At 40.3% G+C, this 15,552-nt stretch overlaps 1 protein-coding gene across 3 annotated transcripts; it reads left to right on the top strand.

Moving 5' to 3' along the window:
- Positions 1–13,854, top strand: ptp4a1 (protein tyrosine phosphatase 4A1). Of its 3 annotated transcripts, none has more exons than XM_012962917.3 (6): positions 1–254; positions 8,012–8,578; positions 9,567–9,659; positions 11,277–11,407; positions 11,752–11,826; positions 12,650–13,854. In XM_012962917.3, exons 2-6 carry the CDS (start codon positions 8,474–8,476, stop codon positions 12,765–12,767), a joined length of 522 nt encoding a protein of 173 aa, XP_012818371.1. In that variant the 5' UTR covers positions 1–254; positions 8,012–8,473; the 3' UTR covers positions 12,768–13,854.
- The last annotated feature ends 1,698 nt before the right edge of the window (positions 13,855–15,552 follow it).

Here is a 15,552-nt window from a genome sequence, read left to right as displayed (position 1 = left end):
GTGACGCAGGCGGCCCGGCGTCTGTGTGTGCTGTGCGTAATCCGCGTCCCATGCTGTTTACTGGTCACGGAGAAGAGCCTCAAGGAAGGAGGTCGGGGCCGCGTCAACTGAGCCCGGATCACCGCGCCCTACGCCTGGGAGACAGCAGTCTGCTGTATGCTCCATCACCGCCCGCCCCATTGTTGTTCCATCGATTATTCTTAGGAACCGGCTGTATGATTAAGATACAATCTTCAATGAGTAAGCATAGCCCTGTAAGTATGCCGTTGTGGCGGCGATTCCCCCCTCCCTTAACAGTTATGTAGTGTTCCTCGCTGTAGTTAAGGGTTTCTCGCCCATGTGAAATCGCAGGCTCTTAGACGCTACAGTGTCGCTGTACATGTCGGGGTGGTGTTTGGGATTCCCCATGGGCTGTCACTCGGGTTCCGCCGTATTTGACTGTCACAGACAAAGGACCCTGTGGGCTGATCAGCCGAGCGCGGCGCATTCTGTGGCTCCATTAATGGCTCCCAGGGCTGCTTTCCGTTTGTGGCAGAAAGGCTTTAGCTTTGAGGGTTGTAATTGTTTAACAAAAGTGAAAGATTCTTTGGGACGATGGTTTGTGAGAGTTGTTGGTAACATCAAGGGCAGGGCTGCAAGTATAATTATCCCGTCATATTGGATTCAATGCTTCCTATTTTATCAGAGGCCTCTGCATCTCTGGCCCCATTGGATATACTGTTGCAGTTCCTTATAGAGATACTGACACCAGAAAGTAAATCTTTTTTTTTTTTTTACATCTATCATAACATTTTCTTTGCAAGAACTTTATAATTTTGCCATAAAAATATTGCCTGATACGTTTACATTACCTGTCTGATCCTCTGTTCCTCTGAGGGGGCTGCCATATTTGTCTGTTAGCATTAGAAGCTGTAACTCCCAGGCTGAGAAGGGACAGTCAGGTTTAGGAACTTCAAGTAACAATTACTTACAAAACCAAACCTGTCAGCGAAAAACCGTCAACACGACCTATAGGTAACTTTTTATGTATATTCATATTTTGAAAAGTATTTTTTTCGTGTCAGTATCACTTTAATATCAAACTTTTCTTTTGGTGCGCTATTTGCGACACTGGTTGACATTTCTGTCATTTGTTGTGTGTTCTGTCATATGGGTCATGGCATTCTCACTATCAGTATTCCTAGTTGTTCCTGAATTCATTTTTCCATTTTCCTTCATCTTGTGTTTGAGCATCATGGGCATAATTGGCCTACAACCCCCAACACGCAGGCTTTATGGTATCTCTTGTGTGAGGTGACCTGGTATACTGCTGCCAGCCATGTTTTACATTAGGTCTCGTTGGGAGTTGTACTTCATCAGCTGGAGTGGGGCAGGTATGATATTCCTGGTAGATTCTTCTAGGTTGGCTATACTCCATATCAGGCATAGATATGTATGGAGCTGTACAGAAGCTGCTTCCCATAAGTTAGGATTTTGATAGCCTGCCTTTCTTAGACCTTTCACTCTCCTATATAGTTTTTCTTTGTGTCCAGTAAGTAGTGTGAATCAGCTAGATGGTTATAATTTTTTTATCTTTATCTCTATATTTTACCTTTTCACCATGCACTTGAGTTGTATTACTAAGTGTCAGAGCATGTTGTGACTTGTCTCGTTGCTTCCCTAGGTTTGTACCTGACAGAGCTTCATAGTAGTTGACACCGTATATTTGCTTGTCCTATAGTGCTTATGCAACATGGCGTTTTGGTGTATTTTGCTTTCTCAAGTTTACCCACTAAAAGGAAAAGCATAGCCATGTGTAGATTGTTTTCAATCATTCCCATTATGGAACAAAGTCCAATTTTAAGTACTAAAGATTCACTTGGCCATAAGTATGGTAGACTGCACTCCAGTTTGTTTTATTTTACAAACCCTTAAATCATTTTGTTGCTTAAAAATATGCTGACAAGGACACATGGCAATGTTTCAGGCCTTTATCAGGCTTGCTCTTGGACAGTTCTTGCATGTTTGTTCCTGCTGATAGAGGGAACCAAGGTTAGCCTGACAATAGTAATGGGGAGTATTTAGGTATGCAGAATGCAAAGTCATGTTAGTGGTCAAAAGTCAACAAGGATTAGCTTTTTTAGCAAGATTCATTAACTATGCCTTAATGCCCTATTGTATGCAGGTTGTAGCCCATTGTTGGTTCATTGGTCACTGTGTAACTTTCCAGATAGTGACTGATGCTTTCATTTGACGCTTGGTTTATCACCACTTTTGGGCAGAGATGTGAACTGTATTTGGGGGGGAAAAGTGCATTTTGTGACCTTTTACTCAGCACTGTGCTGACACTTAGGGCTCTGGCACACGGGGAGATTAGTCGCCCGCAACAAATCTCCCTTGTCGTGGGCGACTAATCTCCCCGAACTACCATCCCACCGGCGAAAATGTAAGTCGCTGGTGGGATGGCACACGCTGCGCAGGCGATTTTCGGCAAATCGCCGAAAATGCCTCGCGAGGCAGCTCCGACGATTTGCCGAACTCGCCTGTGCGGCGTGTGCGCACCCACCGGCGACTTACATTTTCGCCGCTGGGATGGTAGTTCGGGGAGATTAGTCGCCCACGACAAGGGAGATTTGTCGTGGGCGACTAATCTCCCCATGTGCCAGATCCCTTAGGACAGGTAGTAGGTTGTAAAGTATTAATTTATATCCTCATTCTGATTGACTTCTCTGCAAATTATATTGAGTCTGCATTGTTCTCACTACTTTAACAAATGCTTTAAATGGATCCTTTAGTCCCTTTACCCTGTATTGCTACATATAGTTGTGACCACCAGCTAAAGGAATACTGGGTTCATTAAGATATGTGTAAGTAGTATTAACTGCCTAGATTCAACATAATAATTCGCAGACCAGACTGTGACTGGCTTGTCATGGCTATGTGCAGCATCGCATGGCATTGTCTGGAGATGCTTGACTGGGCTATCATCAGAATAATCAAAGAATGGCTGAGGGGTGCCAAAATGTTACACACTATCCATTGTATGAAGCTGCTAGGTTTGTTCCCTGGCCATATGCTCCTGTCAGGAAGAAGTTTGAATTGCAGCACTGAGGCACCATCTTACCTCAACAAACTTAAGGTGGCCATACACAGTAGATCTTCTCTATATACCCACCTACGGGGGCGATTACAGGCCAGATGTTGGTCCGGCAGGTCTGTTGTTCCTGCCCATACACTGGCAGATAAGCCACCGAATCGGTCTAAAGGAACAATATTGGCAGCAGGAATTGGCCACCTTTATACTCTGGTTTAGATTCACTTTGCTCAGTAGGCAGAAGCTATTAAATTTTATGTTGCTGTGTATGCACAAATGTACATTAGGCAAGAGGGCAATTGGTAAGTCAAGGTAAGGTAGTGCCCCCTTCAAAAATCTTTGGGCCAGTTCATTTTTTTCTTTCTAATCGGAGCACCGTCCCAAGGAACAAACCTAGGCATTCTATTCACTGTTCAAAGTTTTGGCCCCACTCCCACAATGAATAGGGCTTTCCTTGTCCTTTAAAGCAACATCAATGCAGGATACTGAGAAGATGGAAAGTATACATTTGCCTTCTTTTCCCCAGCAATTTTAATTTTACTTTTCTTTTAAGCTGTTCAAACCAGTACCAGTAAAATCACAACATTTTGTAACATTTTCAGTATTTGTATGGTGTACCTGCCAACCTGATCTGTATCTGTGTCCTATGGGAAAACATGATTTTGATTTAAAATTTTTTTTTTTTTTCAAAACAAATCAGTTCATGGAGCTTCTCCAGCAGAATTCTGCATTGAAATCCGTTTTTCAAAAACGCAAGCAGATTTTTTTTTTCATATTTAATTTTGAAATTTCACATGGGGCTAGCCATATTAATTACCCAGAGTGCTACAGCCATGTGACCTATGCTCTGATAAACTTCACACTTTACTGTTGAGCTGCAAGTTGGAGCGGTATCACCCCCTCCCAGCAGCTGTTCAGCAGAACAATGGGACGGTATCAAGATAGCAGCTCCCAGAAGATATCAGAATAGCACTCTGTAGTAAATCCAAGCCCGGCTTGGGACTCCTTCAGTTGCATGGGAGTAGGAGGAACAATAGGTTATCTGAAAGCGGTCCTAATGTGTAGCGCCTGCTCCTTCTGAAAGCTCAGATTTAGGCCCAAAGCGCCTACACCAATATTACAGCTAAAAAAAATACATTTGTTGGTTCAAGAAATTTTTTTTAAATGGTAGAGTGAATTATTTGCTATGGAAAGTGTAATTTAGAAGTATAAAGTACACCATTAAAATCATGACATAACCCCTTTAATCTGCCTGTGCACCATGTGTATGAGGAGTCACAGCTCTTCTTCACTCTTCTACAAGGCCTGACCGACCGATACTGGATGGGTCAAAGCAAAAATGTGTAAGTGCTTTGCATGGTCCTCCCAGTTATGTGGTGATTATTTGCAGCTCCTTTATTATTTTCCCCCTTTATGTGTGAAGACACATGGAGCTACTAGTAGCAGCTACTTGTCATGGCTACAGAAATAGACTATGCTGATTATTTCCTGACCGTTGTCTCTACATGTTTTAGGGCACTGGCACACGGGGAGATTAGTTGCCCATAAATCTTCACTATAATCTCCCCTACATGCCATCCCTCTGGCAAGAATGTAACTCACTGGTGGATTGGTATACGCCTCGCTTCGTTCGCCCGAAGTTGACTTTGGAAAACCGAAGCAATGCGTGTGCAAATTACATTCTTGCCGGTGGGAAGGCATGTCGAGGAGATTAGCGACCCGCCGTAGTAAAGATTTATCATGGCCGCCTAATCACCCTTTGTGCCACTGCCCTTAGCAGAGGAAGTTCTCAGTATTGTTTATAGCAGGGTATTTTCTGGCATTTAGTAACCGTGACAAGTAGCTGCTTCTAAGTAGCTTGATGTGTTTTCACCCTAATGGGCTTTAGAAAAAAGTGTAGTTAAACTACAAGGAAGCACACAAAGTAATTGGGTAGCTTAAGTGGTAGACCAAATTAAGGACAAGGAAGCCCTAATCTCTAGTGTGAAGGGGTGCCAATTTGGTATGCATCCCCTAATGATTCTAATCTCTTAACTTCAGACCCTACTATACATTGTTTAGGGAACTATTCTCTTGAGTGCTATGCCAACCTCACATTTCCTATCCCAGGGATCCTTGTGTGCATGTGCAGTACAGCAAGATTTTTGCATTGTGATTTCTGATTATACCATTCTGATTATGTGCCCAGCCCAGGACAGCCAAAAGGGATCCCTGGGACAAGCAACAATGCAGAGGTGCTCAGAGTACTGTCCCATGGCTGCTGAAGTTTTGTTTTCTTCAGAAACACTGCTGTGGTTTATAAAAACAAGCTGATATGTAGCGAAGGGCTCAGCCATTCAAGCTGGAAAAGTAGAGACCCAAGTTACATAGCAGATAAGCTCTGTAGGATACTATTGGACTCTATTATGGAGCTTACCTGCTGTGCAATATGTGCCTTTTAGTTTTTCAGTTTCAATGGTTGGTCCCCTTGGCTGTAGCAGTCTTTCTGAAGAAAACACCAGTTTTATCAGTGCAGGGCAACAGTACATTTTTGTTTATAATTACTTTAAAACATTATTCTTTTGGTGTTGGTGTTATATACCAGTAAGTGCAGAATGCCACCTCCAAACTGAACCTAACAAAAACTGAACTAATGATCTTTCCGCCTAAGCCTGGCCCTTTGCTATCTCTATTGAAGGCGCCCTCATCAACCTGGTCGATTCAGCGCATTGTTTGGGGGTGATCTTTGACTCCTGTCTCTCCTTCTCTGACCAAATTAACACCACTGTCAAAAGCTGTCACTTTTTCTTGTGCAATATTGCCAAAATCCATCCCTTTCTTTCTACTGCAACAGCTAGGCTGCTCATGCATGCTCTCATCCTATTCAAACTTGACTACTGTAACCTGCTACTAACCGTCCTCCCTAACTCCAATCTTTCCCCCATACAGTCTATAATAAATACTGCTGCCAGAATTCTCCTCCTCTCATCCAGGAGAGTTCAGGCCCTTCCCCTGCTAAAGTCCTTATTGTGGCTTCCTATTGAACAAAGAATATCTTGCAAACTCCTTCTCTTAACCTTCAAAGCCCTCAATTCCTCTGCTCCTCACTACATCTCTTCCCTTGTGTCTCCTTATGTTCCTGGCCGACTCCTTTGTTCCTCGCAGAGCAACTGCTTGGTTGCGCCCCCCACTACTACTGCTGTTTCCCGCCTTAAACCTTTCTGCCTTGCTGTCCCATTGGGAATGCCCTGCGGATTTCCTCCGGAGAGAATCCTCCCTCTGTCTTTTTAAAACTAAACTTAAAGACTCACCCAGCACCTGATCTCGAAACTACAAACCTAATATTTGCCTACTTGTGTCTGTAAGTTACCCTCCCATATAGATTGTAGGCTCTACGGGTCAGGGACCTCCATCCTCTTGTGTCTTTGACTCTTATCTTATTGCAACTATATCTTTTATTTATTTGTTTATTGTAATACTTTGTATTTATCTTATTATCTTAATAACCCCCTCTTTGTATTAATGTATTCTACTGTACAGCGCTGCGTACATTAGTAGCGCTTTATAAAGATATACATACATATATGTACAGTGTGTAACAAAGGGTGCTAGCATATTCTGCAATTAATAAATCGAGTGGGGCGGTAGCCCCTCCAGTTTGTTTCTCCGGACAGGGACATAATGCTATTGGTTTTGGGCTTGCAACCCCATCTGTTACTGACCTCTTTTTGGGGCTTCAATTAGTTATGCCACTGCACAGGGAGATAAACACAGATCTGGTCAGTTGATATATGCTGGTACATTCCATTAAGCATTTACTCTAATAATTGCTCAGCAATTAAATTGCCTTTTGATAAAAGGATGCCCCGATTGGTGCTCTGTTCTGTCCTCTTGGAATATAGATTGTGTTAGAAGAATTTTTCAACAATTGGCACTGATCAGGGCTGTCGGGTAGAGCTGGGCGGTATGACCAAAAATTTATATCACAGTATTTTTCAAAATTATATCGGTGTCACGGTATTTGACGGTATTTTTTTTCCATGCATGATTAGGTGTTAACCCCATTTCCTAATAAATTAGAGAATAATTACTGCAGTATTGAAAATCAGAGTCAGGCAAGCGAAGGATCGGCAACAGAAAGTTTGATAGCTTTAAATACCCCCCACGCATGCACAGAACCGGCGCGTCGCGGACGTGGCCGCTTTGACATGTATGTGCGCTTTGACACGCGTGCGCAACGTCCCGCGGACAACGGGATGCCCACGCAAGGAGGCGTGCGAGACTGGGCCGCACGGGTGAGTACCCTGACACCCCGGTATTGCGGTATCTGAAAAATGAATATAGTTTTTAAAAAAAAAAAAAAGGTATTCGGTATTAAACGGCATATCGCCCAGCCCTACTGTCCTAAAACTGTAGCTGTGTGTCTGTTCTATCAGCCAGAATATTCTTTTTGTCTCATAAGTAGCAGTGGGTAAAACTTTTCACCAGGTTTTTCTGCAAAAAAAAAAATGCATAGACAATGGATTGTAAGGAAAAAAAATGCGCATAGACAATGGATTGTAAGGAAAAAAAATGCATGAAAAATTCAACACAAAAAGGCGCCTATTGACTTCATGTGTTTAGCGAAGTTTTGGTGTAAAGACTGATTTGCCCATCAGTACTGATAAGTTTTTAGGCTTATCACGTTACTGCCACATTTTGCACTAAACTGAGTTCATATGCCTTGTGTGAAATGTGTGAACAATGTGGCTTTATCTCTTCAATAACAGGCAAAAAGTTTTGCATAATGAAGCAATATTTAAATTGTGTATTTTCAGTTAATATTTTATATATTGTCTTTTTATGCATGAACAATGATATGGGGCGTAAATATATGCCACTTAGGTTTATGGCTGTGCTAGCTTTTATGAAAACTTTCAGCATATTAAAAGAGCATTGTTTCCCCCTCTTTTTCAACAGCAGTTCTGTGGTGTTCTTGGTCACACATTTATGGAGTTTCTGAAGGGCAGTGGAGACTACTGCCAGGCACAGCATGAGCTCTATGCTGACAAGTGAACTGTAGAAGAAATTCATTACTACTCCACCAAGAAACCCCCCTAAGAGCAGTCGGCCTGTACAAGAAGTGTTGGATTAAAACTGAATTTGATTGAGCACTTTGCTTAAGGGGCTGAAATCTGGATGGGGTAAACCTCAGTGCACTGCATTTCTTTTGCCTCAGTATTACTGATTTGAAGATTTGCTGCTTCTCATACGGAGGTCCATTTCGCTTCCATTGCTTCCATCCAAGCAAGCACTGAGAATTTTCCCGTGGAGTAGAGTGAAGTTGACTTCAGCTACAAGCATAATTTCTTTTGATTAACTTTTAGTTGCCCCCAAACACTCTTCCTTTTTTAAACCGTGCACATTTTTTACTAATTTAAAATGGCCAGAATGAACCGCCCAGCTCCAGTGGAGATAACCTACAAGAACATGAGATTCCTCATAACACACAACCCCACCAATGCAACTCTAAACAAGTTTATAGAGGTAAGACTAAGTGAACTTTGCTGTAAAATGGGAAGTTAAAGAATAATGAAACTGTTTTTTCTCTCTAAAATGACTCTTAAAATGTTACCAGAATAACATGCCTTTATCGCTGCATTCTCATGTAAATTCTGTATCACAAGCCTCTCAACTTCACACTAGACTAGGAAGCAGCAGAGAGCTGAAGTTCCTACCTCTTTTCTGAACTATCCTCCTCTCTGAATGGAGATGCTCAAAGAAGTGTCTGCGGCACGTTCTTGCTGCCTCTGCTTCAATCGAAATCAATCAGGCATGTGCAGTAGACACCTTCAACTGTTTTTACACTCAGAAAAAAGCCCAGCAAAGAGCTTTATGCTCGACTAGAAGGTAGCTGAGAGCTGAAACGGAGTGCAAGAAGAAAGGGATGTTATTTTGGGGCTATATGAAGTCTTTTAAAAAGATTTTGATAAGTCTTACTTATCCTTTTAAACATAATGCAGCAGTAATATACCTCAGTAAAAAGTAAATTGAATTTATTTTTAGCTTTAATTTTATATAGTACTGGTTCTCACAAAAACACCTTTTATATAGACTTCTCTGCCTTTAACAGTTTGAGTTTTAGTTAATTCTGTCATTTATAAAGGAGAGAATACTATTTCTTAAATTGATAAGCCTGCTTTTTGTGAAAGCACTTGCTAATTGGCTTGTTTGTGTCATGCCATTGTGTTATTGCAGTTTATCACATAAGCCTCAAATGCTTGTGGCTATCCAGTTAATGAATGAAAGCAGTAATATTGTACTTACTAGAAACCAAAAATAAATACACAAGTATTGGTTTTGTCATGGGTATTGTGTTTCATTGCAGTTACATGGTTCTACCCAATAGAACCATGTTTTTAAATGAGATGTGGGTGAAGGATTGCTAGTATAGGTTATAGGCCATGATCTTGAAATAAATGCACCTTTTAAGAAAGTCCAACATTAATGCTGTTTTCTCACAAATCTCTTATAGGAGCTTAAAAAATATGGTGTTACAACATTAGTAAGAGTGTGTGAAGCCACTTATGATACTGCTCTAGTCGAAAAGGAAGGAATTCAAGTTTTGGTGAGTAAATTTCAAAGTGTTAAGGCACTATTTTGATGACTGAAATACACTCATGGAGAAAATGCCTGATGTGCTGTAGCCCTAATTTGTATGTGATAGGGTAGTGTTTGACAGTTAAAAATCACTGGGGGTGCCAAATGTTAGGTGATTCTGATCACTTACCTTTTACTTTGGGCTGGTGCTCCTGTTAGGAGAAAACGGCACCAGACTGGAGTAGCTGTGAGCGAGTGATCCTCTTCCGTGTCTCTTCATTATGAATCCCAAGGCTGACACATGTGTAGCAGAATGAAAATACCAACCTTTTTTGTTTAGGTTTGGCTTTTCACTTTACTGTGCAAGTGGCGCAAAGAGAAGTAGTAAGAGGAACACTACCCCGGGGTGGTGTGGTTATCTCCTAACAGGAGCACAAGCCCTGTAAGCAATTACAATCACTGATTGTAATAGTGATTAACAGTGCTTAACATTTGGTACCTGCCAGTAATTTTTACATTTCCTCCTCCTTTAAGTAAAGGAAAACTGAGTTATCTTATGTAATTATTTGATATTTCAAAGTTGGCATTGCATAAGCAGTTTGCAATTATGAGTGATGATAACTCAGATTTTAGATGGGCTTACTTATTTAGAAATACAGGACTAGATCAGCAACTCATCCCACACATAAATGCATTGACGCTACTGTACTGGGTTTCTATAGTATAACATGACCTGGACTGAAATGATTTTTTTATGGCTACCTGTAAGCTCCTCTGGGTGAGGCACTAATTTTAAATGATGTTTAAAAAGGTTATAACTGACACCTATCAGGTGGTTTTATGTAAGCTACTTGATCATGCTTTCATGTTCACAGATTTATAACATTGGCTAAAATTACTAATAACTGATAGCTTAAAAGCAACCCACTATACAGTAACCTCCCAGCTACTTATAGGAAAATGATGCTCAAAATAATACATAGGGTTATATTCCCCACAATGCAGACCCTCCATGCTGCATAAGATACAATACACTTGTAGTCTGTTTTCTGCATGGGAGAGCAACATTGATAAGTTACTGCAGAAAATGACATCAGGATCCATAAAAGCTTTCAGGTCGCTTCATGGTATGAGTACTCACTCGATTGGTGTGTGCCTCTACCACCTTGCCATGACCTTTTCAGTCGGGTGCTAAGCAGTCACATGACCCCTTGCCTAGGCTTTAAACAAACATCATAGTGAAATCAAACTGCAGCACATACTTGTTGCAAAAGTGAAAAGGTGTCCCCTTCATGGTATGAGGGCAGAATGGTGTTACAAGACCCATCCATTTCCTTGCCTGCTGGTTGCGCAGATGTTAAGTGGTGTGTTCCTCTGCCAGCATTTTTGACATCTGCTGAAAAATGGGCAGTGCCCCATGCCTCAAAAAGCAGGCAGACCAAGAACTGTTCATGAGTGTGTGCTTTTTACAAATAAATATTTCAAATGAGCCAGTATGTGGTTTATACCTATTTTTTTTTTTTTTTTTTCTGTTGAACATCTGAAGTAAACAGCCAGGTCTTCTGCCCTCTTTAACCCAAGCATAGGTTTATACTTTCTAGCACTACAAATCCTATCAAATCCTCATTGCATGTTTGTTTTGTAGGATTGGCCATTTGATGATGGTGCACCTCCATCCAATCAGATTGTAGATGATTGGTTAAACCTCCTGAAAATGAAATTCCGTGAAGAGCCTGGTTGCTGTATAGCCGTTCATTGTGTTGCTGGCCTTGGCAGGTTCGTTTTTGTCTCAACTGCTATTGTTTGGAATTACGCACATGTGCCATTGTAATAAGATGGAACTGAAGTGTTCATATGAACATAGGTGTTTAATTGCCCAAGTGTTGCCAATGTAAGCCATCAGTATACGTTATACTACATGATCTAAAATGAAAGTAGAGATCTATCTAGTTTTAATTACTGCAGTCGGAAAGATTAATCGATGCTGAATGTCTGATAGTTGGCCTTTAAATTACAAAATCAAATGCAAGCCATCATTTAAAAACTTGCTTGTTTTTATTTACCATTTTACTAAACATTAGTTGAAAAATCATAAAAATTTAATTTCATTACGCTTACAGAGCTCCAGTCCTTGTTGCTCTTGCACTCATTGAAAGTGGAATGAAGTATGAAGATGCAGTGCAGTTTATAAGGCAGTAAGTATTCCTTTTAATTTTCTTTTAGCCATGTATCTCAGAACATTGCAGGTATCCAGACAAATATCACTTAAAACTAATGCTAATAGCATATTCTGTTGGATAATCCCCTAATGTAATTTTTAAGCCATATGTCCATTCTTTTGGGTCATATGGCAGTGTGGTTACACACAAACAAAGGGCATGCTAGTTACATCAGCCAGTGAATAGGCAAAGGTGTGTCTTATACTCCCACACTGCTTTCTGTTGTAGTTAAGACCTGCAATAGCAAATTTTAAAATAATATAATTAAAATATATCGGTTGGTTAAGGTTTTTTTTAAGAAAATAGTTTTACTTTGCTCTAATTTTGAACCAGTTCCCTTTTATTTTTTTTGTACCCAACTTTAGTGTAGTCACGTAAGACATTAACTTTTTTGCCATTAGTGTTGACAGTAGTCTATGTACTTTAATATAATTTTGTTATGTTGATTTAGGAAAGCGTGTTGGATTAAGAGTGTGCACATTGATGCCTATGTACTCCATAACCTTGGGCAGGCTTCCTCTGCCTATAACATTGTAACAGATAATTAATAATCAACCCTAATTGGCCATCATCTGCTTGCTGTTTTAAATCTAAGTACAACAGCAGCAGTCGAGACCTTGTTTAGCCTTATACCAAGCCCCAAACCTCTCCTCCCCCCCCCCCCCCCAAGGTGGGATATGTTTTCCTTATTCCTAGTTACAACAGTAAGCGTAGCATGAACTGACCTTTGCTCTAGTTGCCTAAAGCTAATCTGTAATGTGGTTTTTTTTTTTTTTTTTGTGTTTTGTTTTGTTAATAGGAAAAGACGTGGCGCCTTCAACAGTAAGCAGCTGCTCTACTTGGAAAAATATCGTCCTAAGATGCGTTTACGTTTTAAAGATTCCAACGGACACCGAAATAACTGTTGCATTCAGTGAATTAGCATTCCAAAATATACTGTGGAAGAAAAATGAAGACCTGTGCCGACTTTGTGCTTATAGTCAATATTAATAGGTCAAGTGAAGCTTACTTAGTATGAACATGAGTAGGTCACAATCCTAGCAGTACTGTGACTGCTGTTACTACATATAATAAATTCATGTAATTGAGCTTGATTCATTTGCTTATTGTCTGTGTTCCTCCTTGTTACAATCATGAAGTGTTGACATTTTTTGATCTCTACATTATTCAAATTTTGCAAATGCCAACATTTTTAAAATGCAGTTTTAAATAACCCTCCTAACAGTTTCTAATTATTTAAACTGCCACAATTTTAACATCGGGCATTGGTTCGTGGCTGGCTGCTCACTATATGTTTACATCTTCTCCCACAGTTTTTGTATTATTGAGATTTGCTCAGAAATGTTTTTCTTCCTCGCCTTTGTTTCCTGCTTCCTTTTGTGCATTGCCAACCCATGACATAGCCCTAATACTAACCACCCTAGTTTTCTATTTCTGTTATTATAGAAGCACATCAGTTATCCTGTACAAGTTTTCAGACAAAGCCTTACTGTTTAAATTAATGTTTGCACCCATTATATGGAGGGCCTAATATGTGCTATATTCCCTCACCCTTCTAGTCAAATGTTGCCTTTGTCTTGTGCAGGAAGTATAGAATATCATTTTTTTTTTTTTTTTTTCAGTAAATATTTTTAAAATGTAAAGCTAAATTCTTATCATAAGATTTCTGAACTTATCATTTCTTTTATTATGATACATTTGGAGAATTGCTTTTCAACAATTGCTCTGTAATTCCTTAAACTCCCTAAAGTTCTGCTACTTCCAAAGCAGAGCTCAGTGTCTGTATTTTGTATGCTTTTTGAGCTGTGTAAGTTGATATTTGGATACTTGATTTGTTTTATTATGTAATTGATAAAAATGGTGGTCTGTATTGTTAGCGCAACCATATATTTATACTGTCTTGGAAATGTGTGATGTTAGTTCTGTGGGAGAATAAGTTACCAGTGTTCACCAGCTTGTAAATCTAGTATGAGAGCTTACATCAAAATAAAGAGGGAAAATAAATGTGTGGTTATCATTACTGTATGCATCTTACATTGATCCATTGTTTGAAATTTTGTTCCATTTACAGTGGTACCTTCCTTTGCCCTCTCAAGTAGAACAACTCTTTATTTGCCAGCAGGATCTGACAAATCTGCATTAAAATTGCTTGTTGTGCGTCTCTGCACACAGCTATATAAGCCCACCACCAGTCTTTGTCCTAATTTCTAGAAGGTGGTATACTGATATATTTATTGGGCCTAGGCTACTAATATGCTGGGCTACCTAAATTAGTGGATTCTGGCCAGTTAAAATGGGTTTTTTTGTTTGTTTTTTATATAGATCTCCTAGTGCTATGATGGGATGACTAACTGCATGTTACCATTTCTTCTCTTATAAGGGTGTGTGACACATTTTAAATTTAAAAGTCTATAAAACCTTAGAAAAACTGTCTATAAAATCTCAGGTGTGATTGACCGGGTACAACACTGAATTAATTCTGCTGCTTAAATTGCTGTCTTTGGTTTAACTATGTCTTTAGTTTGTAGAAACAAACTTAAAGGAACTGCACAAAGAAACAGCTGTGCATCACTGTTTTGGGGGTTGAGGGCTACTCTCCCAAAATGTTGATGCATAGGTGGTCACAATATAAAGTTAAATAAACGTTCCCCTCCTGCATATAATATAGTTATGAAAGAAGATTGCACCACCTGTGCAGTGAAGTGTGATTTTGTGAGAAGATCGGCATACCTCATATTAGAACCCTTAAATGCTGCTCACAGCGAGGAAGAAGAATGTTTGCCACTTGAGTTTACTGCCAAAAGATAAAAGAGCAACTCCAGACCTGAACACCATTTTGTAAGAGAAGCAGGCTTTCTTAAATCGGTTTGGTAGGTTATAGAGAATTAACTCAGGTTTTTGTTCCCTGAAAAAAAAAAATGTGCCCCTAACAGTTGGGGAAAACGGAACTGCAAGTTCACAAAATAGCTCAGAGAAAATCTTGTTAAATATTCATTTCTTTACAAATTTATTTTAAATCGTTAGATTTAAACCCCCCCATTAACATTAACCCCCACTAGAATTTGGTTTTATTCTTGAAGCGACCATCACAATCTTATTACCTATTTAAGTAAGATGATTGATTTGGGCTTTAAAGGCCAGTTTAGGGTTATGTAAAGTTGAGCTGCTCGTCAGTACTGTACATGCATCTAGGGCAGTGCTGTCCAACTGGCGGCCCGCGACCCCCCTCTGTGTGGCCCCCCACCTGTCTGGCTGCTTTGATGGCTTACTCTTGTGTAAGCTTTAAATGGTATCAGTACTGTGATTAACTGCCCCCCCTTGCATGGTTCTCACCTCAGATTCAGGCTGTATTGTTTAAATGTGTAATCCCCTGTGTTGTTCACACCTTTTAATCTCTGCATTGTTCACCCCCTGCAGTGTTCACACCTCAGGCTCAGGCTGTAATCACCCCCATTGTTCCCCTGTTCACACCTCAGGAGCAGTAGAAACCCACAAATAATCCCTGCACACTACAAAAAGAACATATACTGAGGTGGTACTGCAATTAAAAAGTTTTTTAATATATAGTTATTGTGCAGACTGTAGGAGCAGTGCCAGCATTGTGTCACTGTAGGCTGCCTGTGTGTGCCATACACACACGCATCATAGGGCAAGCAGAGTATGGCACACACAGGCAGGGTAGGGCAGGCAGAGTATGGCACA

This window comes from Xenopus tropicalis, chromosome 5, assembly GCF_000004195.4.
Source record: "Xenopus tropicalis strain Nigerian chromosome 5, UCB_Xtro_10.0, whole genome shotgun sequence".
Classification (NCBI taxonomy): domain Eukaryota; kingdom Metazoa; phylum Chordata; class Amphibia; order Anura; family Pipidae; genus Xenopus; species Xenopus tropicalis.
This window is presented reverse-complemented; position numbering and strand designations above follow the sequence as displayed.

Coding starts and splice junctions, on each gene's coding strand:
- ptp4a1 (XM_012962917.3), top strand. CDS start 8,474: ATGGCCAGAATGAACCGCCCAGCTCCAGTGGAGATAACCTACAAGAAC. Junction 9,660..11,276: donor AGGAAGGAATTCAAGTTTTG/GTGAGTAAATTT, acceptor TTTGTTTTGTAG/GATTGGCCATTTGATGATGG. Junction 11,408..11,751: donor TGTGTTGCTGGCCTTGGCAG/GTTCGTTTTTGT, acceptor TTACGCTTACAG/AGCTCCAGTCCTTGTTGCTC.